Source organism: Falco punctatus, assembly GCF_963210335.1.
Source record: "Falco punctatus genome assembly, chromosome: 7".
Taxonomy (NCBI): domain Eukaryota; kingdom Metazoa; phylum Chordata; class Aves; order Falconiformes; family Falconidae; genus Falco; species Falco punctatus.
The window spans coordinates 4,538,098-4,565,392 of NC_137587.1; the positions used below are offsets into that span (position 1 = coordinate 4,538,098).

Below are 27,295 nucleotides of genomic sequence, written 5' to 3' on the forward strand. Positions count from 1 at the left end.
TTAGTAAATTTGGGAGTAATGTGGACTTGCAGACCAATGAAGAAAAAGCAAAGTGTAAAAGACAATTAGCAAGCAAGCAAAAATACCCCAGCAGATCCTAAAGTGAAGAAGAAACAACCAGTGCTGACATCATAGTCTTCCCAGTGAAGGAGCTGGGCTGCCAGTGATTCACCATACGCTGCTCTAACAGATGGTAGGATCCTGAGGGTCAGTTTTCAACACCAGAAAAAAGATTACCAGCTAGGAAATGTGTGATATCAATTCTAACCAGATTATTAATGAGGGGGTTTTTTGGCCTTGGTTTGTTTCAAGATTTTGTTATGGTGATAGCCTTTTCTTTATGTTCCTTATTTTCTTCTTTTTCAGTTAGAGTTAGATGTTGGCTAACTCTTTAATTAGACTGTTAAGATTTCAGTTACACTAATAATAATATCTCCTGGCTTTACATAAAGTTGTTTCCTTTTTACCCATAATGATTTTAAGCAGAACTGTGGATATTATGATGATATAAATCCATTGTTGTTTGTATATCTTTATTTAAATCCTGTGGTGTCCTTATATTAGGTTAGAGAAAACTCTTTGTTGAAATGATAAAACAGATTCTTATCTCCCACCAAGATGCGTCATGGTGAATCTATTGTTTTTCAGCAGAGGTCATATAGCTGCATACAGTGAAATAATAACAACGCCTATCTTTTACATAGTGCTTATCCCAAGTAGGTCAGTAAAGGATGTACCATTTGTCCCATTATAAGCAAGAATCCGCAGGCGTGCAGGCTCAGGATCATTAGCATTTTGGTGTCCGAATTTCTATTCTCTATGGACTAGATGACACTGAAGATTAGAAATTTATATGTGGACCTACGGAAGAAACCATAACTGACCTAGATGGCCTTCCACATAATTTATTCTAATCTGACAGCGGATTTAGCATGTTTTTTGGCTAATGATATGCTTCAGGATTCAGTCTAGAACTTGCTGAAGCTGTTAGAATAATTCCCTCTGAAGAAGTCTGTAATGGGATTCACAGACCATTCCAGCCCTTTAAAACTCTGATGCAGTCCACAATTTTTTAATATCTTTTAAAGAAAGAGATGTCTTCAAGTACTCTTAGAGGATGTGGCTCTCCTATTAAAAATACAAAAATATATTTTTATATAATAGGTAAAAGCTGGAGCCTTTACCATCAACTGTGAATACACCATAAGTTCTAAAAGCTTTGGCTTTTGTCAGCGTACTTTATGGTCCTAACATTTTTTTCAAGAATGTAGTGCATGCAGTTAGTGAACAGAAACAAGAGAACATGGAGTTAAACTCAGAAACCAGGTTTAAGTCCCCTCTATGCTCATAAACACTCTGCAGGTGGGATCCACAGCAGGGATCTGTTTGCTGATATACATGCATTAGACTGAATGTTGGAGATACACGCAGCAGGGAGCGTGACACGGAGGAGAGGTGACAGACGTGGTGACGGTCCCTCACCCTGTTGCAATCCCCTTCCTCCACAGCCCCTGCGGAGGGCTCTGCATTAGCTGTGCAGGTGGAGCTGCCTGGCAAACGGCTCTTGGGTCGCCATCAGAGGGCTCAAAGGATCAGTCCTATCTTGCCTCTTCCCTCTTGCCCGGCTGCCCTGAGAAAAAAAATGCACATGGGAAAATATGGCAGATACTCCCCACGATCTGCTCCAGCCAGGGTAGTCAAGCAGGAAAAACAGAAGGAAAAAACCTGCGGGCAAATCCAAGAGAGCATAAAGACCTGCCAGGGTCAATTAATACACCAGGGAACTGGTGTTTAGCATAGCTAAAAGACCTTCCTGAAGTGGATAGCTTCTGAAATACAATTTTAAAATAGTTATGAGAAATATCGTGTGAATAAAATTTTGAAGGCCATAATGTTCATTAGAAAATACAACTGTATTTTACAGCAAGCAGTAAATTTCTAACATGAAGAAATTAATGTTATTTCAGGCATGTAATACTCTGTACTCAACAGAGTAATGCTGTTAGTGTTTTACTCATGAATTTTCTATTATTTGCTACGGTTATTTCACTCTCATTCTTCATCAGCTGTCAAAAGCTATATCCATATGAGTACCTGTCACCTTCTAGAATCAATGCAGAGAAGGCATTCATCTGACAGGGCATTTCTCTACAATTTCAAATGAAGATCAGCCTTTGAAACAGATAAATCCTGTCTCCTGATCAAACTCTTTTTCTGGATTATTTGGGCTTGCAGAAAGTTATCTCTAAACAATTTATCTCTTCTAACAAGGTAGAGAAATGTTTGCTGTGAAATTGTTGTGCTTTAAATGACAAGTGTGCAGCTTTCCAAATTCACTGCAACTTAGCAGACACCGGTATCTTTGGGGATAAAATGTATAAAGTAATTGGAGTTATTCAAATTTAAAAAAATGAATAGCTGCCAAATGTATATAACCAATATTTTTTCTCAACCCAGGAAAGAAAAATATCAACACTACTAATTCAGGCACTCGAAATAAGCAGTAACCCTAATCAAATCCCACAAATAGAAAACATGGCTCAGGTAAGGAAGATTTGTTTCTTTATATTTACCACATATATACAATATATTATATCTATATACCCTAAACCTGAATGGATTTTTTATGTTTTGGCCCATGTTTATTTAAAAGACATTTTGCACTGGCACAATTTCTGTCTTTCAAATTCCTATTTCTTTCTCCACCCCTGCCCCAAACATTGCTTCAGCTTTGAAGTTCAGAGAAGTGTGTTACAGAAACTTCAGAAACTAGAAGGAACTCCTTTACTTGTGTAATTTGTTTTACTAGCAGGGATGATCTCTAACTGGAAAACAATGATGTTTGCTAACAAATTTTAGGATAATACACACTCTATGCTTTTGCATTTCTGAATATGAGAGGTATATCCAGCAATATGTATGTAATATTATGGATTAAAAACAAAACTCAAACCCCCATAGTAAAATATATTATAAATTGCAAAGGCAGGTATTTAAAAGAGGGAAATACCACGTTCACTGCTCTGCAATTGAATACTGCTTTGCTTCCATCTTGAGTAATGAGTAAACCAGGAGTCCTATCAAAAAGAGTATGTAAACTATCAACTGAAAATTACAATAAAACATAGAGGTTCTGAATGTTCAGAACCACAATACGAGCATGGAGAGGAGTCATTTTAACTACAGAGTTGATGTATTTGGCTGAAGGAGAGTAGCTGGGGGTACTACATGGCTCGGAGCCTGGTTAGCACAAGGGAACAGTGTATACTCGGTGAGGGAGCCCATTCTTAGATCGTTCCACAGGTGCCTTGACTTTCTTTTGAGAAATGGGTGGAGACATGCCTCTCACCCTTTCCTCCTCACCTCAGGAGAAATAATACATATAGTACAATTTATGACCTCAGGAAGGGATGGATAGGTTTATTGATCTAAAAGGAAATAATCTTTTTACACCAAAGTTGTTTGAGAGAAAGGCAGTAGAGGTGATGGGAGCCATTACGGACTTGACTTCTAGGCTACCGCGTGTCCAGGCACACAGTCATGGTCCGAGCCCTGCAGCTCCTGCTCCTAGTCCTTGAATTTGACATGTGACTGTTCATGCCTTTTAATTACAGAGTCAGGATACCTAAGCTGTGTATGAACAACAGAAGCAAGCCGTGAGCTTTTCATATTTCAAGTCATCAGCCAGATGCAAGTGGAAGGGGCAGGCGACAAAGGACAAGGTGCTGCTGCATCACTGCTGGGAAGGCTTCTGCTGCGTGCAAATCTCCTTGCATGTCTGCTGCAAACAGAGACCCTCTAAAATGAAACCCTGGAAGAATATTTCATAGCAGATTTCTAAGTCTTCCTGTAATAGCACGGTCGCTGTGTGGCTCATCTCAGCAAGATCTTTTTGGAACAGTTAGATAAATGAATTGAGGAGGGCGGATGGCAATGAGCGCTGCCCATTTGGGCTGCTACACAGAAATGCATCCTCTTGTGTATGAGATGGGACCACATTTTGGGCATCCCACAAAAATCCCATGTAACAAAGGGTCCTTCATGAAGCAGAAGGTGAAGAGTGAGTTAAAAGGCTGCTCACATAAGAATGAAAAACCTCAAACACAGGGAAAGGAAAATAGGCCACAGAGAAGAAAATTACTTAGAAAAAGTCAACTGTAATGCTAATGATATAGAAACATCTGGATTTTTCCTTTCTTGTTCATACTAGGCTTTAGTTACATACTTTTTTTTCCCACATTCTGCCCTGTCTGGAGTTTATTTAATAACCACACAGAACAGTCCTGCTATAAACTAACTCCTCATATGTCCTTTGTGCATTGAAAGGTGTATTTCAGAAGGTGCCTAGTATCCACTTCCAGGAGCTATGCTAATCTTCTCTGTATTATTCACGTTTGAGTGCACAGCTTGCCAAAGCACATACACTATAGAAAAGATGCTCTCACCAATACTGGTAATACAGTTCTTAAAATAAAAAGGTCATGCTATACCACACCTTTGCTGTCTTTCACAAGCTTAAGTGAAACTGAAATGATGCATAAATCTGGAGCAAAAAATCAGTATAGGACTCAACCTGGACCAATCCATACTTATACATACCACTATACGTAGCTTATCTATATCTCTATCTATATGCTTATATATATATCTATCTATATGCTTATGTGTATGTTTGACTATCTAAATATAGATACATTAAAAATGTATAAATACAGTGTGCTTGTGCACATGCTCGTGTGTGTGTAAAAATGTTGAGAAACAAGTAGTGCGGTAGACAGGTACAGAGCAAATTACTACTACGGCAGCCCAAAAATGCAGGCAGTCAGAAAACAGCTGTTTTTCTTGTTTTAATGTTAAATTTAAACAGTTATAAAGGACATTATCATGTGAGGCAGCAAGAAGAGATCTGTCTTCCAAGCCACTCATGCTAGAGAAGGTTGATGTGGCATAGAAGAAACGATGCAAATGCAGAGGAAATTGTGAGATTGGTGCCTCTGGATTTTTCATAGTCTGGGTATAACCTGAATTCATGTCACAGCAGAAGATCTTTACTTCATGACAAATGGTTCACTGTATTGCCAGTATTTCTGTAGCTTAGCTTTGCTGGGTAATCTTCATCACAGTTTGTAGGTATAACAAGTTTGTAGAAGCTTTTTCCTTGCATTGTGATAAATAAGCAATATTACTTAGTTTCAAATGTTTGGAAAAGAATTAATTGCACAAGGGATAAAGGAGAAAAGTATTAGACATCTAAACTGAAAGTAGGAGTGTCCAGTCTGACCACTAACACAATGATCACATCTGCAGGGGTTTGGAATGTAACCTTACATTCCTTACAAATATTTGCACTGATAAAAGGAGGGTCATCAAAAACGTGACCTTCCAATCTTGCCTTGTGACACACTCCTTGAACATCGTGATGTACCTGGAACTCCAGAACTTACAGTGAATGGAACTTAAAGGCTTTACAACATAAAATAAAACTCAGGTCCTTCCCTGCTTTTATAGGCATGTACTGTGCATTTTGTTGCAGACCTCCAAGAGGATTCACCTTAGCGAAGGTACCTTAGCAGGGTCCTGCACAAACCAAAGGTCCAATATAATGCTGCAGAGCACCTGTAATTTGCTGCACCTCTCATAAAATGATCCAGATCTTCATCTGCCAGCTTCTGCAGTCAGCGAAGAGAAATGCCATGACTCCAGTTATTTTCCTTCTGTTCTGGACACCCTGGTTTTTGACAGAGATCGCTGTATTCCCCCTTGAATTACTACAGAAGGGAATCTGATGTACCTCAGTAAGGAAGAAGAAACCTTTTTCCCCTCTTCATTGTGCAGCTACTAGTAATGATCTGTAAAACTGAACCTCCAAACATGAGGTTCCTATGACCACAAACCTGAGTTTATCCAGTCTTCACAGCTCAACTTCCTAGCATGACTACTGTAACAAAATGTTAAAAAAAAATACTGAATTCAACTTAAAATTGATAGCAAAAATTTTTAAGATAATTTCTTTCTTAATTCAGTATTCTTAAATTTTGTCTTCTGCTAAAAAGAAGACATAGTCTTGCCATTGCTATAATTGTAGAAGAAAGTAATTTAAATGCAGTCTACTTTAAGTTTGCTCAATTTTCCACTTGTACATAATGTTGAATTGTAAAAAGGAAAGCCAAAACCAAAGCGGAAATGTATAGAAATACAGTTAACTACAAATTTTTCATGAAAGTAAGTATCATACTTAAAGTAACCTATCCCTCAAACTTTTCATAGATGACAAAGTAAATCAGTGCATGGACAGCCTTACAAATAAACATCATGACCAAATAGATTGGAGAATAATATGAATGTGATGCGGCTCCCTTTAATCAGGGGAAAAAAATAAAAAGAAAATACTGATTTCAAAACTAACCTGCAATGCAGATGTAAGTGAAAAGTTGACTAAACTCATTGCTTCTGAATAGGAAATAGAATATATGCTCGCTAGGGACCTTTAATAAGAAAAGCTTCAATACTTTTATAAGATCTTATTTAATTGCTTAAAGTACTCAACTGTGTATTATTAGTATAACTACAATAATTGGGAATGTCTCTCCTTTCTCGATTCCCATTTGTTTATTTTTCTAAGTCATATAAGCCTGATAAGTCATATGTGCTTTTTGTCACCTAGAAGTAGTGTCTAATACTGGTGAGAAAGGTTTTCTTGAAAATGACAGAGTTAATGTGCATGCCTTGCTACTGCAATCCTCGCTTACAAAGCCATGCTAACACCCTGCTTGAATAAACGAAATTACACACACTAACATATACTGCAGTACTTCGCACCGACTCTCAGATTTTCTTAACATGGTTCTTTAATGGGGAAAATGTCTTAACATTCAGGTTGTGAGTCAGAGAGCAATGAATTACCTATTGGTTCCTGAACTGGGAATGCACAAACCAGCCTGGGAAGGTATAGGAGGTCAAGCTTACAGCACTGGCATTTAAATCATTTGACTTTCAAGTCAAACCAAAGTTCGACATTCAACTGAGTGTGCTACAAATCTGGAAGGACTTACCTAAACAGAAATGCAAGGCTATTCTAGTTTAACAGTTGTCTTCTTTCATTCTTTTATTTTGTTTGTTTGGGTTTTCTTTTTTTTTTGTTTTTTACCACAGCTAAAGCACTGAGAAAGTAGGGTTCACTTTCTGCAAATACTCATTTAATCTCATTTTCTTGTTTCTATTAATTGAAAGGAATTGCAGTAATTTCTGAGGATTTAAATGTTTTGGAATATTGTACAAGTGTTAGAAGTGTGTCTCATCTGAGGAGTCAGAAAATTGTAAAGGAAATTTAAAATCATGTCACAAATGTATATGTATAAAGCATGTGTATGTGTCCTTTTTCATGTCCATAAAATGTCAGTAAAGGGGAGTATCTCTGCATTCTGTCCATCATTATTCCTACATTTCATCTTCACGGAACAAAATCTGCCTTTTTTTCATCAAGCAGTTTCAAAGTATGAAAATTACAGCATTCCATCTTTAGACACATTGTTCCAGACCTCATCACAAAGAATTTTATCTATGTGATCACCTGCCCAAATGCTATCGGAGTAGAAATATTGATTTCACTCCAGAAATACACCATTTTAACAGAATGTTTCTGGCAATTGTGCTTTTTAAGAATGGTTGTGCTCAGCTTGGCACACTGACTGATCCTCATCACGGAGCCTTCTCACTTTTGCACAGAGCATGTTAAAGGTGTAAACACACACATGCATTTGAGTTGGATTTTCTGTAATAGTTTACACAAGGTCATCATTCTTCAAGGCTTTCTACATTCAGAAAACGAGGATAGGGTCATCAGTATGACTTTCGTTCCTCTTTTGTTACTTCCTCCTGTATATGAATCCTGTCTATACAGAGGAAGATAGATAACAGACCCAGTGCACAGAGTCAAGATTCTTCTTATTCTATACAAGATGTCCCCACCAAAGTGTACTATACTATAAACCCTTCTATTCATGCATGCATTTTTGCAGTCACATCTGTTAGCAATAATACAGAGTTCTAAGCAGAAGATGTGCGTGTTTACGTGTACAAGAACGTTCCTGCTGTGCTCAGCCCCCCATTTGTGGCTTTACATTGGACAATGTTGCTCAGTACGTATTTCTGTCTCACCTCATTTTCTGTGAAGTCTGTTTCACTGCTCCCCTAGCTTTTCAAAAGAGATACCATAGGCTTCCTGCCTTAGTCAGCTGATGTATTTAATTTGGGGATACATAGTGCGACATATTATACGTGTCATACTGAATGTTTTTCACAATCCTTCTGAAATATATATTATTCCTATAAATACTCCAATTTATATTTGAAATCAGTGTGGCCAGGATTTTACCATCAGAGTGTACTGATTTGTTTTAGGAATGCAAATTATTGTTAAACAATTCACCAGGTCTCTACTCTGTGACAGAAGTACTTTAGCGATCTCTAGTTTGAGCCTTCACTCTCAGTGGCACTTCAAGTAGAATTAAAACATTTGTTTTGTACTTCAATGACCAAATGTAGTTTCTCCACGTGGCACCATAACACTTCTTTAGATAGAAGAGCTCTTTTTAAAGTGAAATAAAGAAAAATATTGACTGAACAATAAAGAAATATAGCCCTCCGTGTACTTGCTTTGGGAATTCCTTGTAGCTAAACCCTCCATACACAACCCCAGGAATTTAGATGCACATATACATGTGTGTGAACAGCTCCAGATAACTGAGCTTACCCCTACAAAAAGTAAATATAAAGATTGATCTCTATTATGATAAATCATTTTGAGGTTACTAAAATATTATCTGATGAAGTAGTCAGCGTTTGTCAAATTTTTTGTGACAGAGAGAAAACAAAATTGTCGATTGAAAATGATGATGCCATTATTTTTGCCAGAAATACATAAATGGTTGCAAGTGTTTATCATTCACTTTACCTCTACTGTCCACCCTCCTGCGGTGAGACAAGAAGTTCAGTTACTCAGAATAAACATCAAGTTCAGGGAGGCACATTAAGGTGGTGGTGGTGGGGCGCTAGATGTGGATGTGTTGCACAGCGTTTCTCAGTAATTTTACTTGACATTTGGGGTTAAGACAGAGAACAAAATAATTTCTAGAGGAATTGTGACACTCAGCAATATCACATTTCAAAGTTTTGAAGTGACACAGCTTGTAACATCCAGTACTTCAGGTTATGGCAAAGCCAAAAATTAGTTCTTGTATAGGTAACTAGAAGAGGGGTGACTTTCATTTCTAAGTGGCTAAAGCATATCTTTATATATACTGTATATATTACCATATATGTTAGGTATAAGATATACAAAAATTTATTAAGGCCTATGTCTGAATGTTGTGCATTCTGAAAATTCAAGAACAATTTTGAAGGGAGAATTGTGGAAAAAAATCACATTTCATTTCAAGGAAACAGATTAAATAGATAGTAATAGGTAAAAGGCAGGTTTAAGATTGTCAAGGATGAATGTCAAATGCATTTATCAAATGACTATGCACATAATGGGTCACAGCTTCCACATATATATTTGTTACAGACATGTGTAGCTGCTTAAATGTACCTATTAATTGCAAACACTGGAATACAATCTGTTCCTGTTTTACAGTGCTTTCCTACACGCATATCAGAATGGGATAATCTTATAAAGACAAGATTAAATCTGAGAAATTGAAGTAACAAATGCTTTAACTCTTTGAGAGACAGAAGATGAAAATATTTGTCTTTTAGAACCTGAAGAGACGGTGGACATAAAGTAGAACATTTGAAAATATTTCCAGGAATGAAAGTACAGAAGATTGATATTTTTGCTTTTCTGTTTCCCCTTTGAGATATTCACATCCTTATTTTAATTAACTTGTTCATATAAATACAGCAGGATTGTTGTATTTTTTTAAATAACTCTTTACTGAATATGTCAACAAGATAATATATAGTGTATAGTGAGGTTTTGAAGTTAACAATGCGTGCAACATGGCAGATTGCAGAAAACAGATAATGCAGACTTCAAACCATCTATTTTTCCATGTTAAAGATAGAAAGTATACCAAACACAGAACAGAATCAAGTGTGCATGTCTCAGTTAAAATCAATTTTGTGAAAGATCATCTTCAGATGTTTGGGACCGAGTGATGATAATAATTTGTTTAGTAGCTTATCTGTTTCTGAGAGGGTCAGAATTCAGCTCTCACGAGGCACATTTCCACAGAGCCCCAGTACAATAAAAGCTTGCCAAATCTCTTTTGTGCTAGTTTTCCAGATGGACTACTAGCCAGTGTCCTTTTAAAGAGCAAGACATTCTCTGCTGTACAAACATTTAATGTCAAATGCTTCAATATTGCCTGCAGTATCATCTGGGATAAAAAGCACCCTGTTCGGAAGAGTTCAGGGAAGGAGTGATCATCAGCTTCCTAGGATTATCTCTGTGTTTAGACGAGAGCATCAGGCATGATCTGATGAGGCTCAGAGCCAGTAACTTTTGGTTTTGGCACTCATTTCTGTTTTGTTTTTCCACTGAGCTGGAAAGGTAAGTCATAAGTAAAACCATTATTCTCATGTTTTAAAGAAAAACCTTTAATATCTCCATGTTAATTTTAAGGTGAAGAAGTACTATAAATGGAGAATTCAATGGGGATTAACCACTTCACTGTCAAAAGCTGAACTTTCACTTAAATGTCATTAATAAAGTGCCTTATGTAGACCCTTAAAACCATAACAACAATACAATATGCATAAAGTTCTTTTGCTTGCAAAATTAAAATCAATATATTTCTCAGAGGGAGAAATTTTCTCTCATGAAAAGAGAAAATGACTGAGAGAAAAAAATAGTTGAACTACTCTAGTAGCAAATAGCATATGCCACTTTGTTTTTCTGTTTTACGTGACATTCATTGTAGTCCTTTATTGGTTTACAGGGAAAACTGCTAATATCTTTTCAGTCCCAAGTAACCCAATCCCTAAAAAATTCTTATGAAGAAATTCAATAACAATATCTCCAATAAGAACCCATTAACACAAAGTCCATGCATTCGTCAGATGTTTCTGCCAGCAAGCTACATGCAAGGAACACTTGTTACAGTGACAGAATCAGTGAAAATGAGGACCTATTTGTAAATAAATAAGTCTTCAGAAGGAACCCAAGCATCGGGCACAGCAGTGTTGTGATACTGCTTTAACATAATTTCACTTAAACTATGGTTTTATTCCACTCACCAATCTTTTCTGCTACTGTATACAGCTATTAGCAGCATACAAAGGAAGATGGGTAAGATCTTGTCTGTAAACCACTCGTTTGTCCCCATGTCCAAAGAACCTGTCCAAATCAGCACCTCAGAGTGAGTATTTTGGATGAGTTGTATATGCACAAATTTGGGACTTCTGCTCTGTAGCCTTTAGTCAGTATATGTGGTCATATATTTGTACTAAGTGAAGATGACCCTATTTTACAAAGCCCAAGGAAAAAGCTGCTAATCTTGAACTTTACAGCACCAAAAGATCATTGCCCAATTTTAACTCTGACTCTTTCCAAATACTTCACCTAGCAAAAATTGTCTATTATGTGCTTCTCTAGATGTGAGCTGAAATGAAGTCTCAGCTGTTTGTGTGACTGGCACTTTGAAAAGTCCCAAACTCTGTTGTAGGCTGAAATACATTAACTGTATTTTTTAAAGAAAAAAAAAAAAACAAACTGAATTGGGAGAAACACCCTTCAAATGAAACATAAGACCTTTCAGTTGATTACAACTGTGAATATTTTTTAGCTAACACTCCCAGGTCTGTCCATAAATTTTGGTATAAGTGGCTTGCTACTTTTTTTTTAGAAGTGGATTTATAGAAAAGAAACTTTGTCAGTATCCCATACCAATATATATATTCTTTTTCATACTGATAAGAAGCTTAAACTATGCTATCTTTAATATCATTTTGATTTTTGATCTAGGTAAGCGAGTAATAGTCCACAGATAGATATATATACATTTCATCATCTGAGATCAAAATGCTTTGTGAATGCCTTCTGTTTTCACCCTATTAGGACAGCAACCACACTTGTCATTGGTTTGGGTTTGTGGATCATTCACCTGCAGTACGGCTGAACTCCCTGAATACGTCTTTTGCTACAAATAAGGCGCCTAGCTCATCTTGAAACTATGGTATCCTGAGGCCTGGAACAGAAGATGTTCATCAAGGAGGACAAAGATTCCTCCAGCATCAGTCATTGATGTATGAAATTCTAGTAAGCGCGTACTTTCAAAGGATGCCTTTTGAAATCAAACGTAAAGCTAGTTATTTCAGTGAAATTAAATACTACATCCACACCCAACGGGAATCTCTGGCTCTACTTAATTTCAAACAAACTCCAGCATGCAATGGAAGCGTGCAGAGGCACAACTATTTGCTGCTTGTCTTGTGGGCTTTGGCACGTAAAACATATGAAACAAACAAAACAAAAGTATCAACCTTCTCATCATAATCTTCAGTAAATAGGTCACAGAAAAAAACACTTTGCATAGACGTTTCTACCTAGAATTACACCATTTGAAATCATATGGCAGCCTTTTATTCAGCAACATTTCAGTGACTTTACTATTACAGTAGCCACACAGGTTGCCTAAAATACCTGTTATAGCTGAAGAAAATAGCAAACATACAGAATATAGAGTGGAATTTCAAAATGTGATTATAAAAGGTGTTAGGGGGAGGATGCCGTTCCTTATACAATGATTGTACTTTGCCTTCAGTCATAATTAGATTCATTTTGCCATTGCAGAAAATGAGTGCTATCATGCGATTTGAATTTCAGAAACTGCACACTCATAGACTGCTGGGATTCAAGAATGGGTTGAGCGAAATGAGCAAAGGAAAGGATTAAAACTCTCTCTCCCAACATAAGCAGCCTCATAAAGTGAAAAGTCTAAGCATTCCACAGTGAAAGTGCTTCAGCCTTTACTTCCAATCCATTGTAACAACTTCTTCTCGTCCCTAGCTGGTCACTGTAAAAAGTTTTCTCTTTGGTTCCCTACTCCCTCAGGAAAGTTTTCTCTCTCTCTTTTTTCTCTCTCCTTCTTTTCTCTTTGCTGTGAACTTTTGCTTGCGTTAAAAAATAAACAAACTGAAAGAAAGGAAGGATTAGATTCTACCACTGAGCTGGCAAGAAATCCGGAGTGCTTGGCAGTCACAGAGTCAACGGAGTGGCTGGAATGTTACGTGATTTTGAGAGCAGCATCAAGGTTTTAATACAAGCATGATGTTTCGCATAGTGCACGTAAATCTCAAGGACTCAGAAAGTATTCCAGCTACGGAATTTGAGGGAATAAAAAAAGCAAATTCTAAGCCCACCTACTGCTTAGAAAGCACTGATAGTTGTAGAAAATTTTTGAAAGCTTAAGATAAAAGAAGGGTAATTCAGAAGGACAGTGTGTACCTGTGTTCTCAAAATTCCTCAGCTAATCAAACGCTTAACTAATGTCTGTCTCTTTATACTTGAAGGAGGGGGGTGGGTGTGAGGTGGTGTCGGGGAACAACCCCCCAAAAAAGCAACCAGGATTTACACGTAATTTTCCCTGCTGAACATATTTCAGTTCTTAACAGGCCTGGAGGCCTTTCCAATAATAAATAAATATTTTAAAGGTCTTTCTTATTTATTTTCTCTGTTTTCTTTTTTTCCCTACCTCTCCATACTAAACATAACTCAGAGCCCTAAATCAAACAGGGCTTGAACTATAAAAGCCAACAGCAACCTTTCTATTGGCATCATATTTTGCATCACATCTTCAGCAATTTACACTTTTTGATTCCAAATTCTACATGAATACTGCAGAGCTGGGAGCACTCAGAATTCCCCTCATTCAAGCTTTACCTGAACATGCTGTGTCAACAAATGCCGCTCTATTAAAGAGAGGTACAGCTTAATGACAGCTATCTGTTACATACTGATAACCTTCATCTCCCACTGAGAAGGGTCAGAGAATGCCTAAAGCTTCTTAATCATAATGAAAACCAGGAACTGTTTCTATCATAAAAGTGTATAGTATTGGGGGATGCTGTCAGAGTAGCACTGGCAAATAGGAATCAAGGTCACTTTGAGATTGACATTGAGCTGTCTACCTTTCCTATTCCAAGTATATTGGGAGAAAACTAACCAAAGGAGAAAGTAGCCTTTTTGGTAGCACTCAGGACTCCAGCTTTCAGCTGGAGGTAGGAAACGCAGAACTGACAAAGGGGAATGGAAGTATTTCCAATTGTTTGAAGCTCAACAGCAACTGCCGGGTTCAGGTCAGAAGGGTTGTACCTATTTTATCTGAGTCTCTTTTGTCCGTTCCTAGTGACCCTGTTTTAATATGCACTTATTTTCCTGTACTACAGGACACCTAGAAACTTAACATCCCTCAGACAGCTTCGACAGCAAAGTGGTTAATGCTTGAAGAATGAGTCATTCTTTCCTTTGCCATGACATTGGGTTCTTATTGTACAACCCTGTACAGTACTTAGCAATATTTTTTAAAGATTTAAAAAGCAAAGAGTTACAAAACCATTTGCAATTAACTTGAAATAGAAAAGATAGCACTTTTTTTAAATCCCATTATATAGTACACCGTATAAATTACAGAGTATTCAAATGCATAAATGCATCTGTGTAACATTTATCAAATGTAATTTTTTCATTGTTGTTTGGGGGGTTACTTTTTCCAGAGTTTTTCCTCTTTGTCCTAGACACCCCCATCTCCTCTCACTATCACGTATGACAGTGCTCCAGGTCTGAGACATTGCTGTTGCAGTATCGCATGTTGTTGGGGATGTGGCAGTCTGTGTAGTTAATGCCCCCGTTTGGGGTATAAATGGGCTGCAGTCTGAAATCTCCTTTAAGGAGCTGATCATTATTTAAGGAGACAATCTGGAAGCTGGTTTCCGTCATCTCCAGGATGGAGTTGTCCTTCTTGGTCCCTGCCTCACAGTAGTCATCTTTCCGACGGCCCCGGTTGTATTTCCACTTCTGGGAGGTGTAACGCCCTTTTTTGTGCATGTGCCAGCAAAAAATGCTGAGGAGGACCACGAGGACAAATATCACTGCACCCCCAATCAACCCTGCCAGCAGAAATGGGGAGCCCAGGTTCTGAGAAGTCGTCTGCTCGTGGCTGGAGGGGATGTTGCTGCCGTTGCTCAAAAAGGAAGCCTTGGTTGTAGCTTCTGAGCAGACAGTGTCTTCTGCAGTTCGGTAATTGTTATAAGTATCCAGTGGAACCAAACAAATCCGATAGGTGGATTTGGGCTCCAGATTTACCAAGCTTAAGTGTTGCTTCTCACCACTAACTATTCGTTCCTGCACAATTCCTCCTACCAGACTATGGCCCATTTTAACCCATGTGAGTTTATACGCCATCACGGTAAAAAGAGACATCCAGTTAACTTGGATGCAAGTGTCATTCACAAAATGGATGGAGAGTTGAATCCGTTCGGATACAGGAGGTGTCACCCTTTCTCTGTCCTCCCTGTCAGGCACAGTGGGGAGTGTGGCTATGGTGGGAGTGAGAGGATTATATTTGCTACTTGGGGGAGGAACTGATGAGGTGGGAACTAATGTAGTTGGCATGGCTGCGTCAGGGACGGGGGTGATGACAAGTGGCAGACCAGGGGTGGTGGTGGGGCATGACAACATATTCATATTGAGCTCCCTGACTGCCATACCTCGGACCTGCTCTGGTCCCTGGCACATAAAACCCCGTACATTGATGGAAGCGGGAATAAATTTGAGCCATTCAGTGACCCACTTAATACTACAGTCACACAACCAGGGATTATTCCTTACAGTGAGTTGCCTCAGGTTGTGGAGATTATCAAATACCCCCTTTACCAACATCCGAAGTTGATTGTTAGAAATATCGAGACGTTCCAGCTTGTGGAGGTTTGAAAAGGCTGTGAGTGGTATATGGGTTATCTGGTTGTCCTGCAAGTAGAGCCTTAGCAGATGTGTACCTGGAAGATCAGGAGGAGGGTAGGTCAGTGAATTCCGTACTATTGAGAATTCCTTGAGCTTGGAAAGGTGGCTGAAGGTACCTTCAGCTATGCCTTTATTAGTAAGGAGATTGCCATCCACTATCAGACGCTCCAGACTTGTAAGATTCTGGAAGGCCAGATCTGAAATGACAGCAATTCGGTTTTCATCTACTCGAAGTTCTTGTAAGTCCACCGGAAGGCCTACTGGTACGCTACTTAAGTGATTCTTGGACAAGAACAGAAGCTTGAGGCTGATGGCTTCCTGGAATGCCCCATCCTCAACGCCAACAGTGGAAATGGAGTTGTCATCAAGGTGTAGCTCTTCCAGCTTCAGAAGCTGAGCGAGGGCAGCCCGAGAAATGGTCTGAATGTTGTTTTCCTGCAGGTGGAGAACCCTGACATTCTTGGGCAGGTTCATGGGGAATTCATCCAATTGGTTGCCGTATAGGTAGACTGTGTGCACAGACTGGACATTGTGCAACTCTGCAGGAAATCCAGCATTATTAATTTGGTTATTATGGAGGTAGAGGACGGTTACACCCTCCGGTATCCCAAGAGGCACTGAGGTCAAGCTTCGCTCATTACAGTAGACAAAGTTTCGATCACAGCGGCACACTTTTGGGCAGGCCAGGGTTTTGGAGACCTGCACGTAGAGCCCCAGGGAAAAGATAAGCCATGATTTCATGAGGACAGCCCAATCTGTGGGCCACATTCTAGTCCAAGAACCCATTTCTAATTTAAAGAAATAAAGTACCAAAGTGTTAACGAACTGATAACAATAATAAAGCACAGGTAGCAAAATCTCAGGTCATTAAAATTAGCTTCTATTTTTTTTGTCCAGTGTTCATGCCAGAGCTAAAGTCCTGGAGGCTATGTATAAAATAATCCTTTTACAATTGGCCTACCTCCTACTTGTGATAAGAAAGCCACAGTCTTATTAGCCAGGGTTACAAAGTTTGTGGCCCTCCTCCATGTGTGCTGAAAGAAACAACAGGCATGTCTCTGCAGGTGAGCAACAGGTTAATTTAAAGCTACCAAAAGTTGTCTGTGTATGAGTTGCTTGGAGGGTTAATATTTCCTTTCACTGAAGTCTGTTGGTGTTAAACTCGGCTTTCTGAAGTCACCAAAGTCCTCATATCAGCTATCTGCCAGATCTGGCTTGCCTGTAAAAGAAAAGAGAAAAGAAAAAGATGAATAGCGTGAAATGTTTAATAGGGAAGATCAAGCCCATTGGAAGGCTATTCTAAGGCTGTGCTCTTTGTGGCTTTCTGGGGAAAAAAATAGTCTTGAAATAGATTTGATGCAAAGTCATTGCAGTGATTGAAAGACTTCCAGTGACTTCAGTGAAGGCTAGATCTATCACTTGTGTTTGCATATTGTACTTCCAGTCTTTGTACTCTCACAGTGTTTCAAATCCTAAAAATAAAACATTTTACAAACCTAAAACTAAACCATTTAACTGGAAATTTTTGCTCAGGTATTCTTTTCTTTTGCAGAACCACTGACTTCAATGAATGCTATTCACTGATGCCTGACAGAGTAGGCTCTGGGCTGTACTATTTAATCACACTCCATGTTTTCTTCATTTCCTACCAGACTCTGGAATGTTCTGCTTCTATTTCTGTAATGCCATTATGTATATTCTCCAACTTAATGCACACTACCAGATTATTGCACCTTACTACAGTGAATTAGCTACTTATGAGGAGAGTCTTTTAAATAAGTATGGTAATCCGCAAACACAAGATAACCTGCTGTAAGGCATGTATTTGCTAAAACTATCATCCTGATACTGTTTCTGATGTGAACTGTGCTGTCAACAGACTTCAGAATTAGCTTTCCACTAAATGAAACAGGCTCACATCTGCTAAGTTAGTGTTTTAGCATATCAGCTCAAACTACAGCAGCTTTGCAGGAAAGCACTTTCTTTGAAACCATAAAGGTTAGATACTTCTTTTAATTCTGCTACACAGTTGTCTGTGAATGGCTACATAAACAAGTTTGTTAGCTTTAGCATAGATGAGCTCTTTAAGGTATATTTTCAGCTTGCAAGTGTAATTTTTAACTTTTACATTCCCAGCTACTATTTATTATTCAGATCTATAACCACACAACTCTCTAAAGCATGCAGTGAAAGATACTGTACTGTATGATGATGTCTTGTTGTATGTTGTTTCCATTGACTGAAAACAAACGCTGCATTTTTCGTACTTGAACCTACTGAAGGATATAAACCCTGCCAAGTACCAAGCATGTGTAGATCTGTGTCTTGAATAGCAGTTACATAAGCACAGTATTTTTCCAGATTTTGTTTGCCCAAATCAAAACTCATTGGCTGGGATTTCAGCAAAATGCAATTTCAGTGAACAGAAATCACGTTTAAAAATCTTTTCCCCTTTATTTAAGCAGTTTAAGCACCATCCAGGTAATTCAGAAATAAATGTAATTCAGGAATACGTGAAAGCTTGTTCTTCTGCCACAGCTGTGCAGTTCATGACACGTCCCAAATGCTGCTTTTGGGAAGCCTATGGACTGACAGTGTAGAAAGTCTCTTCAGGACTCAAAACTGTTGTAACCCTGCAACCTTGCACTTGCAGATTACTATACTTATTTGGAGCACCATCGAATATCAGCCTCAAGGCTAGAATGGTTGGAGATAAATGTGAGAGCCTGAAACGTCCTGTAGCTTATCATTATAAATTCAAATGGTAAATGTACATATACTGTAATGTAGCCTATAATGTGTGTTGTCCTTTTCTGGAAACAGTACAATTAGCCACCCTGCTGTTTAAGGTTTTCTCTCTCGCAGGCATATTTCAGTCAAGAGTGGGTTCTTTTCAATTATGTAAGATGACGTGATACTGTAGAGAAAGTCTAACAGGATTACGTTCTAACATGAGCCTAACTGTGACAGTTTATCCGCCTTTAATATGGCCTGGCTCCTATCTGCATCGTACTGCTCTGATCCATCGTGACACTGGGTTTTTAAAATAAGAAAGGATGTGCAGAGCCTCCTCTGAGGTGCTCGGGACCGCACAGAGTAATAACAGTGATTCTCCCACTCCCTTTCCATCATCAGAGACAGACGGCCTGTACCTCCTCACAGGGTCAGTATCTTGCACTGAGCTCTCTTTTGATTGTAAGTCCGATTGCTGACGAGGTTTTATTTGGCTCCTGGGTATGATAGACAGCCCAGCTGAGGACATGCAGCTACAGGCAGCTGCAGCTCCTGGTTTGCTGGGAATCTCCTAAGGAGGGAATGCCGTATTAAAACTGATTTATGCACGCACCTTCTTCTAGGACTTTGCCCAGAGCACCTCTCACCTAAGTAAATGTGGCATATGAATAAAAGATTTCAGTAATGATTCTAGCATATTGGGTCAAACACGCAGCATTTCTCATTAGATATTACCAGTAAAAGAGCTTTGACTGGACAGTCACTTAAGCATATCAGCACTTTGGAAACTGGCACGCTGGAGTTTTTCTCTTTATTCTTACATGGGTTTTGCCCTTAGAAATCTATTAAAACTTTCCTACTGCTTTCTCCCTTTATAATGGTGAGAAATGGAGTCTTTTTATTAATGGCAGTATCCTAATTTCCAGCTATCTGTCCTTAATAAACCAGTGCTATAAAACTCAGCGCAGAAGATAAGCATTGGTAACTACTGTTGATTGTATTAAGCAAGAGCACAAGGACAAATCAAATTAGATATTTATGACTTCAGGATTGACTGCAGTGTAATCTAAGGAAGGAACGAGGAAGCAAAGATACAACTGAATATGTTTAAATAATATGTTTGGGAAAAGCTTTACCTCAGTAGTCTTTTAAAACTGTTTATTAATACCTCATAGTAGTGGTCATAGTTGCAGTATTTTTCAGCAAATCTCACTGCTTTTCCTAGCAGTTCACCCACTGCTCATAGTGCCACGTAACACAAATTTCAGCAAATCACTAATGCAAAAGTGAGTTGTGTCCCTGTATTAGAAATCTCTACCCCAAAGACTTTAAAAGGATTGAAGAGCTGAACAACCTGCTTGATTTGAAAAAGAAACTCTGTGATGGAAAATCTTCCTCTGCGAGTTCCAGAAGGCTGGAAAAGCTGAAACAGTTTGTTCTTTAGCAAATTGCCAAAATGAAAGGCAGGTAGAGTAATTGAGCTTTCTCCCCATTCCTGCCATGTTGGCTTCCTTAAAGCAAGTTCTCTGTTTCCAACATTTTTACAAGAACTGAACGGAGTCTCTCTGCAAATGAACTGATCACTTGCAGAAGTAGAATTTTGGAAGTGGAGGAATTAAGGGTATTCCTTAGCTCCATCATTGTAAATCTTGGGGAATTGACTCATAAACTACAGATGGCAGTGCCTCTGCATGTTGTGAATCCAGCCAGTTCTAAATACCAGTCTAGGAAGAGAAGGACAAGGGTGAGGGAACCTGCCACAACTAATTTAAAATTAAAGAAATCAACAAGTAAAAGCGTCAATAATAACACGTCTTCCCATCACCACCTTGTTAATTTCTGTTTCTATTTTTTTGCCCTGTACACTTGATTTCTATTATTTCTCACTATATCCTCCTTGGAGCACAAGCAATGTCTTCCAAGTGTCTAGGATATTTCCTGTCTTAGTGCAGCCAGGATATTAAATCCCATTAGGATTTAAGGAATGATATAATAAAGTTAGAGAAAAGCACATTGAAACAGATGAGAACATATGCACACGTTTTAGGTGGCCATGTCTGAAAATTTGGCTCAGTGGCCTGAGTTCCTGACATCAATGGAAATATTCCCTTTCATATCTTAAGAGGAGTTTCTGATCAACATATTTATTTCACTGTCTTTTTTCAAGCCTGTCTTATTTAAATTCTCTTTTGGCATGACTGATGCTAGCTGGAGAAGGACAATTCTGGCGTGGTGTACTGGATAAAAATTTCAAATTTGTTTTTGTTCAACACTGAAACTTAACAGCTCCTTTAAGATATTTTGATTAAAGATATTTAAAGGCTGAAACACCTGGCTGCAAGTCGGGAAGGTGAAGGTTTTATTAGTGTCCCTTTCACTGGTCAGAATCATCCACACAACTTCAAGCTTCAGTCACCCTGCTGTGCATAGCCACGAAATAATTTCGCTTCATTAAACAAACATGTTTCAATAATTCATATATTACTGCAAATGCTACTCAATCATAAATTTGTGGTATCTAGGGAAAAAAAAAAAACAACCAACAACCCACTAGCAGCCTGCTTATGGAACCCTTTCCCCCCTCACTGACCACCATTGCCTCCGTGGCTGTGTCTATGGTGTCTCTTCCCGACATGCAGTGCCAGGCGAGGTCCCTGTGGCTGCCTGGGAACCTATTGATGTCCAGGAGAGATAACAGAGATTATAGGGAGGAGGTAGCATATAGAGCACAGCCTGCGTATGGATACTTACAGCCCTATAAGCACAGGAGTTTTGTGGTGCTCCTGAAGCCAGGTTATCCGTCTTCATTAGTCTTCCCATGTTTTGTATTAAGGCTATTAAATTTTCAGAGGGAATCAAATTAACAATGCCTGGCTAACCTTTCCTTCAAGGAATCCTGAAAATAATCAAAAATAGGTCCTAGGAATCCACGGTTTTGGATGGGTTTTTTTCTGATATTCTAACCATCCAGCACCACTTTTCCTAGCAGTTCATCCATTGCTCATGGTGCCATGCAACATAAACTGAAAGGCAAGAAAAACCAAAACCAAATGGTCATATCCACTCTTTTTTGCAACTACCAGTCAGTGATTTTCATTTAGCACAAAACCATTTGGTGTAAATTTTCTTGGCTTTACTGCAGACCAAGGTCATAATCAAGTCATAATCTTACTCTACATAATTATAATATACAGTTAAGTACACGGCTATTACATCTGGAATTGAATGACAACCAGAAAATAAATCTGATTCCATTCCTCTGAAACCTAGTACAGAGTTCCTAGTGCTTAAAGAAAAAAGCCCCTGTATTTCTATCATCCGGTAACAAAAAATAATTATGGACTAATACCTGACAAATCCCTTTTTTTCATATAAGTAGAGCTAACATCTACACATGAATGAATATTTTGGCTTTTTTTTAGCTGATTAGAGCCTTAGGTGATGGTTTACTGCTTATGGTTCTCTGTGAGTTATGCGAGTTTGAACTTTGTGTTCAAAATTTAGTATGAGGCTATAATCTCTGCATCAAAGGCACAAAAAAAATGACCCAGAGGAACCAAAATGCTTTTAGAGGAAGCCCTTCTGTGTGCTTGCTGCTGTGGCTGCTCCATAGTTACGGGTGTGTATTATGTAAGAAGAAGAGGTAAAAGGAAGAAAATGAGGTGAGGAGGAAAAGAAGAAACCATCCTTGTTGCCGCCTTCTAAAGTGAATATTGATGTCAGGAGAATGATCGGTAGCTAGTCCTGGAAGGAAACCATAAAGTGTCTCTGTACACTGTTACAGACACTATGAAGTCTATATGGACAGCTTTTGACAGAGACAGACCTTACTGCCTTTGCAATACTGTTAGCAAAATGATTCAGCAAATGTACACAAATGAGTTCTTCCCTCATGTTCTTTTCTGCTCTGATGAGGACACCTGGTTTTGCCTCTCGGTTTGCACTTATAATTATTCTCAACAGCTCAGATCAAGCAGCCTGCTGAAGGCAAGTGAAATGGGTTTGGATCTGCCTTGGTGGAGGCAGAAGAAAGTTTAGAGAGTGGTACATCTTGCAGCAACGGGTCTAAAGACGTCATTCGCCATCCTTCCCCCCTTGCTCTTCCTTAACCTTCCGCTCCTCCAAGCCTTTTATCTTTTTCCAGCTACATTCCTGCAACTTAAGAAGCAGACACATTTCCCTGAAGGTTGCAAGCTTCAGGAAATCCCTTTCTAAAAGGCACGATATTAGAATGAACAAAAGCTTTGTCTCTGGAAATTTGGGTGGTGTACAGGTTCTTGTCAGCCACCGGGAATCTGGGCAGCCCAATCCCTGAGCGCCAGGAGGGGGAGCCAGGACCGCAGGAAATCTTGAATAAACAAATAAACGAATAAATCTGGGACTCGTTTTCTTCCCACTTTGTCCATGCCCACACAACATGCACACACTTCTCTTTCCTCACAGATGTCTGGGGTCACCAGTGACTGCTGGCTTGTTTGACAGCATCTCTGTTACATGCCTGACAACCCGTTTGAGCAGTGCAGCACTTTGTTTCTGGGAAAAGTAATATTTCTACATGGTAATAATGAGCATTGAATTTTATGTACTTCATGGTTCAAGACACTTTTTATTTGTGAGTTACTACAGAGTGCAATTATTGCATAGGTATGAGAAGGCATGCAAGAGGAGGAGGAAAGGGAGTTAGCAAAGGGAAAAAAGGTTTGTGAGGGATACAGCTCAGGTACAACAGATTTGTCTCCTTTTACTGATTACTAGGAACCAGTGACAGGTCAAAAGAGAGAACAAACTGCAAGACAATCACTGGGGTGACCACTTCCCTCTGGGAAGCAGGGCTGAAATAGCTGCAAGAACAACAGCATTAATGCCTCCGGTGGAACCATGAATTCAAGGCTGCTTTCATCCCTCTGGGCACTGTCCTGTGCCAAGCATCCTGCTCAGCTTCTCAGCCTTGTCCCTAAGTGGGCACTGAAATGCCAAGGTTCAGCTGCGGAGAGTACAGCCTGTCTGGACTAAGGTATCTTCATTCCTGCCTTTGCTCAACAGTTACTTATTTATGACACAAGGAAGTTATTCTCAAAATTTGATGTTGCATAACTTCATCAAGACCATATCACCTGTGATAAGTAATAAACCTCTAAACCTAGAAACATCTGTGTTTCCAGTCCATGACAAAAAACCTCATGCCTGTTCATGCACACAGCTGCCCTATAGGTCAATACAATTTTTGTCATAGTCGATATATGTCAGGAAATATGACTGGTTTTAGTAATAAAAAACAGAAATGAAAGGCTATAGAACATCTAATGGAAAACATCAAAGAAATAGCGCATATCCTACTGCAGGCTGCATTAGTGGTCACTGTTGTGCCATTCATCCAAATTTATCTTTTTGGTTGTTATACCACCCAGCCCAATCTGAACCCCTGTCTGCATGGATTATTCTTGCATAGACCTTTGTTATTGATCATTTCAGCTTCTGGCAGACCCGGAAGGAGAGTTCTAGAAATGGAAAACTGCCTCTAAGGACTTTCTGCCTGTGGAGTCCTGAATTCTAATGTAGGAATCATCAAAACGTGCTATTTCAGCTAATGGTAGCTGTCAGAGTAAAAGGTAATGAGGACACACATTTAAAAAACAGAATCTTTAATTGCCTCTGCACAAGCAGGTAGGACTCCCTCACAGAACACAAGGGAGAAGGAAACATGCAGAATTCCAGGTTTTCCACCAACATGAGCTTCTGAGTTGTATAGGACTTCAAGGCAGCCCAAAGTCATTGATAGCCCAAGCATCTGTTTATAAAGAAATATCCCTGCTTTCATTACAAAATCGCTGATTGTTGAAAATTTACTCCAGATGGTGACCATCATGATAGTTTCACTCCAGCGGGCAAAGAGGAACAGATGATCACCTCCAGGACTCATATTAAATGGAGTATTGCACCTACTAGCAAAGGGCTATTGGTGTCTTTATTAACCTTCCCCCAAGGCCTAGTCTAATTCCTCACCAGTCTAATGCTGCGCTGTTCAAAACTTAACAAATCTGTCAAAAAGTGAGAACGATCTATTTAGTATGGTAGTGAATTAATTACCTAGTCTTTCATCCCCAAAGAACTGATCTCATCTCTTAGGTGAAATAGTTTTGATGGATCTCATCTAGGGCTCAATAAACTCAGCAATGTACTATGTGATGATGTAAAGCTGGATTGAGAAAGTTGGAAATGGCAGATGAAAAGAATTTTACATGAGGAGCTATCTGGAACGTTTCAACAAAATGCATTTTCATTAAAATATACAATTTAACTGAAGCCAAAACCTTTCATGGAGATTTGTCAGTTTTGATTATGTTTTCAATAGGACATGTGCCTGAGGTCCAACGCTTTCTCATCGTTTATGACCAGAGGCAGAGAGAGAAAAAAGGATAAAAGAAGAGTGAAAAATTGACCTTTTTACCCAAAAAGGTAAGTTTTGACACAATTTCATGTCATGACAGCATTCATAAAATAGTGTTTACATTCCACATTTCAAAACCATGAAAGCTGTTGTGGAATTATCTGCCTCTGGACAGCTGCACTTAACATAGGAAAATGGAAAAAAAAAAAATATATTCTTTGTTTGCTTTCTTGACCCTCTCCCAGAGGGCTTACAGCTTTCTGTGACAAAAACTGGACACGTCTGTTTGAGAAAAAACTAATAACACTAAACAAATTTAAAATAATTCCCCTTTTGGAACACAAATGTTCTGTACTTTGTTTAGCATAATGCATTTTGTACTAAGAAAAAATGAAGACAACCTGCTGTTTCTTTGCAAGCAAATTGGTCCCTACCTATAAATTATTCTACACTGTGAAGCAAACAGTTTGCTTTTATCTAGAGATATGTGGGCAGCCTGGCAAAACGTCTGTGGATAATTTGAAAAAGCTGCTTTTAGTGACCTAAGTGACTAAACATTGCTTCTGTGGAGACAACATCTTGACACATTTTAAATGTGTTGCATGGCGCTACATCATTGATGAGATTCTGCATGGTGTCACTTTACCTTGTGGGGTATCATTCATTTGGGGTCTTAGGCAAATGAGTGTGGGCTGCCATGTTCTTATCTTCCCTATTTGTAGCATATGGTCCAGGGAGAAAATATGGCACTAGCTGCCCCTCAACCTCTCAGGCACCTTGATACAAGTAAAGCTGAAAGTGTCATCATACGTTCATCTTTCCAACAAAGCCAGATGGAGATCTCTCCTTCCCCTTTTAATACTACTTAGCATGCTGCTCCTTCACAGTACTAAGAACTACTCCATAAACACTGCTAAGGAGCTATCAAGAAAGATTAATAAAGTTGTTTGCACTCTAACTGCTTCAGAGAATCTGTCCTGTATGGTGTAGTCACTTATGGGGCCACTGAACAAAAGATGTTCTGCAGCTAGAGAGCAAATCTTGCATATATGACACAGCCCCTGTAACAGGCAAACAAGGTTATCAATCAATTGTTTTTAAAAACCACTGCCATTCAGATAGCCAGTTGCCAGAAAAGGGGAAAGATATTAAAATGATGGATGAAGAACATACAGTTAAGCCTGTGAAACCCCTATTCTGCTAAATAGTTGAATTATTTATTCACTGTACAATATCTCAGCATCAATAGCGCCTGACAAGGGTCTAGGGATCTGGATTTGTTATCTTTTCCCAGTGATCCAATTACACTTTCCTGTATGCACAGGTGGAGAAAGTGCAATATTCTCACTACTCCAGGAATGACACTAGAGCACCTCATACAGGAAACACCTTGTGTTCCCACACATCATCAGAATACAAAAAAATACTTATTCTACAGTAATATAAAACACTAAAGAGTTAGCAGTACCTATTTTATAACAGTACAAAAACATCCAGCATGCGGTAGCATTCTCTCAAGATCCACTGTTTACCCGGACACCAGTAAAAGCAGTGATTTCCCTTAAAGAGAGAAAAGAAGCACCAGAGGCTGTGGGTGAGCACATTTTGCCAAGGATATGGACCATTTATGGATTATTTTTTTCCTCAGTTACTTTTGCTTGTTTTTTCCATTTATTTTTTGCTTGTTTTCATTCAGGATTCAGGTAACTCTCTACGATAATAACTGTTTTCAGTGAGAAAGTCCTGTCGTCCCTTTTCAACATTGATGCCCAAGCACACATCCTAAGAACGTACACATCTGAAGAATAAAAGTATTGAGGAAAATTTGACAGGTGGTGGGATTAAAGAAGGTGTTTGGTTCAATGGGGATGTGAATCGCCCAGTCCTGATTGTGACAGCACACTTCTTTGGCACTTTGGCTCTGGTTTGGTTCTCCTTTGGTGAAAAGGTACAATACTACATTTCCCCAGCAGTCATTCAGATTTCTTGTTTAACTTCAAAGTTCTTTGAGAAGGGGAGGCTGCATGGGACTGCAAATAAATAAACACAGGACAGCTTCAGTTTTAGGTACAAGCAGAAATAAGAATAAGTTAGAAATAGTAAATAGACATTTCTAACGCAATGATTCTCAACCCTGGAATTAAAACCGCAAGATCATGAGAGGTCTTAAGGGATCACAGAGTAATAAACAAAGGCAGTGTCAGCCAGCAAGA

General features: G+C 38.9%; 1 protein-coding gene across 4 annotated transcripts in view; it reads right to left on the reverse strand.

The window, feature by feature from the left end:
- Nucleotides 1-6,825: 6,825 nt before the first annotated feature.
- FLRT2 (fibronectin leucine rich transmembrane protein 2) overlaps nucleotides 6,826-27,295 on the reverse strand; it is a 65,483-nt gene continuing 45,013 nt past the window's right edge. For 3 of the 4 annotated variants that reach the window (XM_080395787.1, XM_080395785.1, XM_080395786.1), the window contains exon 2: nucleotides 6,826-17,180. In XM_080395787.1, coding sequence (XP_080251913.1) covers nucleotides 14,759-16,747 — 1,989 coding nt within the window. In that variant the 5' untranslated portion in view covers nucleotides 16,748-17,180 and the 3' untranslated portion in view covers nucleotides 6,826-14,758. Of the gene's footprint in view, nucleotides 17,181-21,445; nucleotides 21,718-27,295 lie in introns of those variants that run through there. The other variant, XM_080395788.1, reaches the window with a different exon arrangement.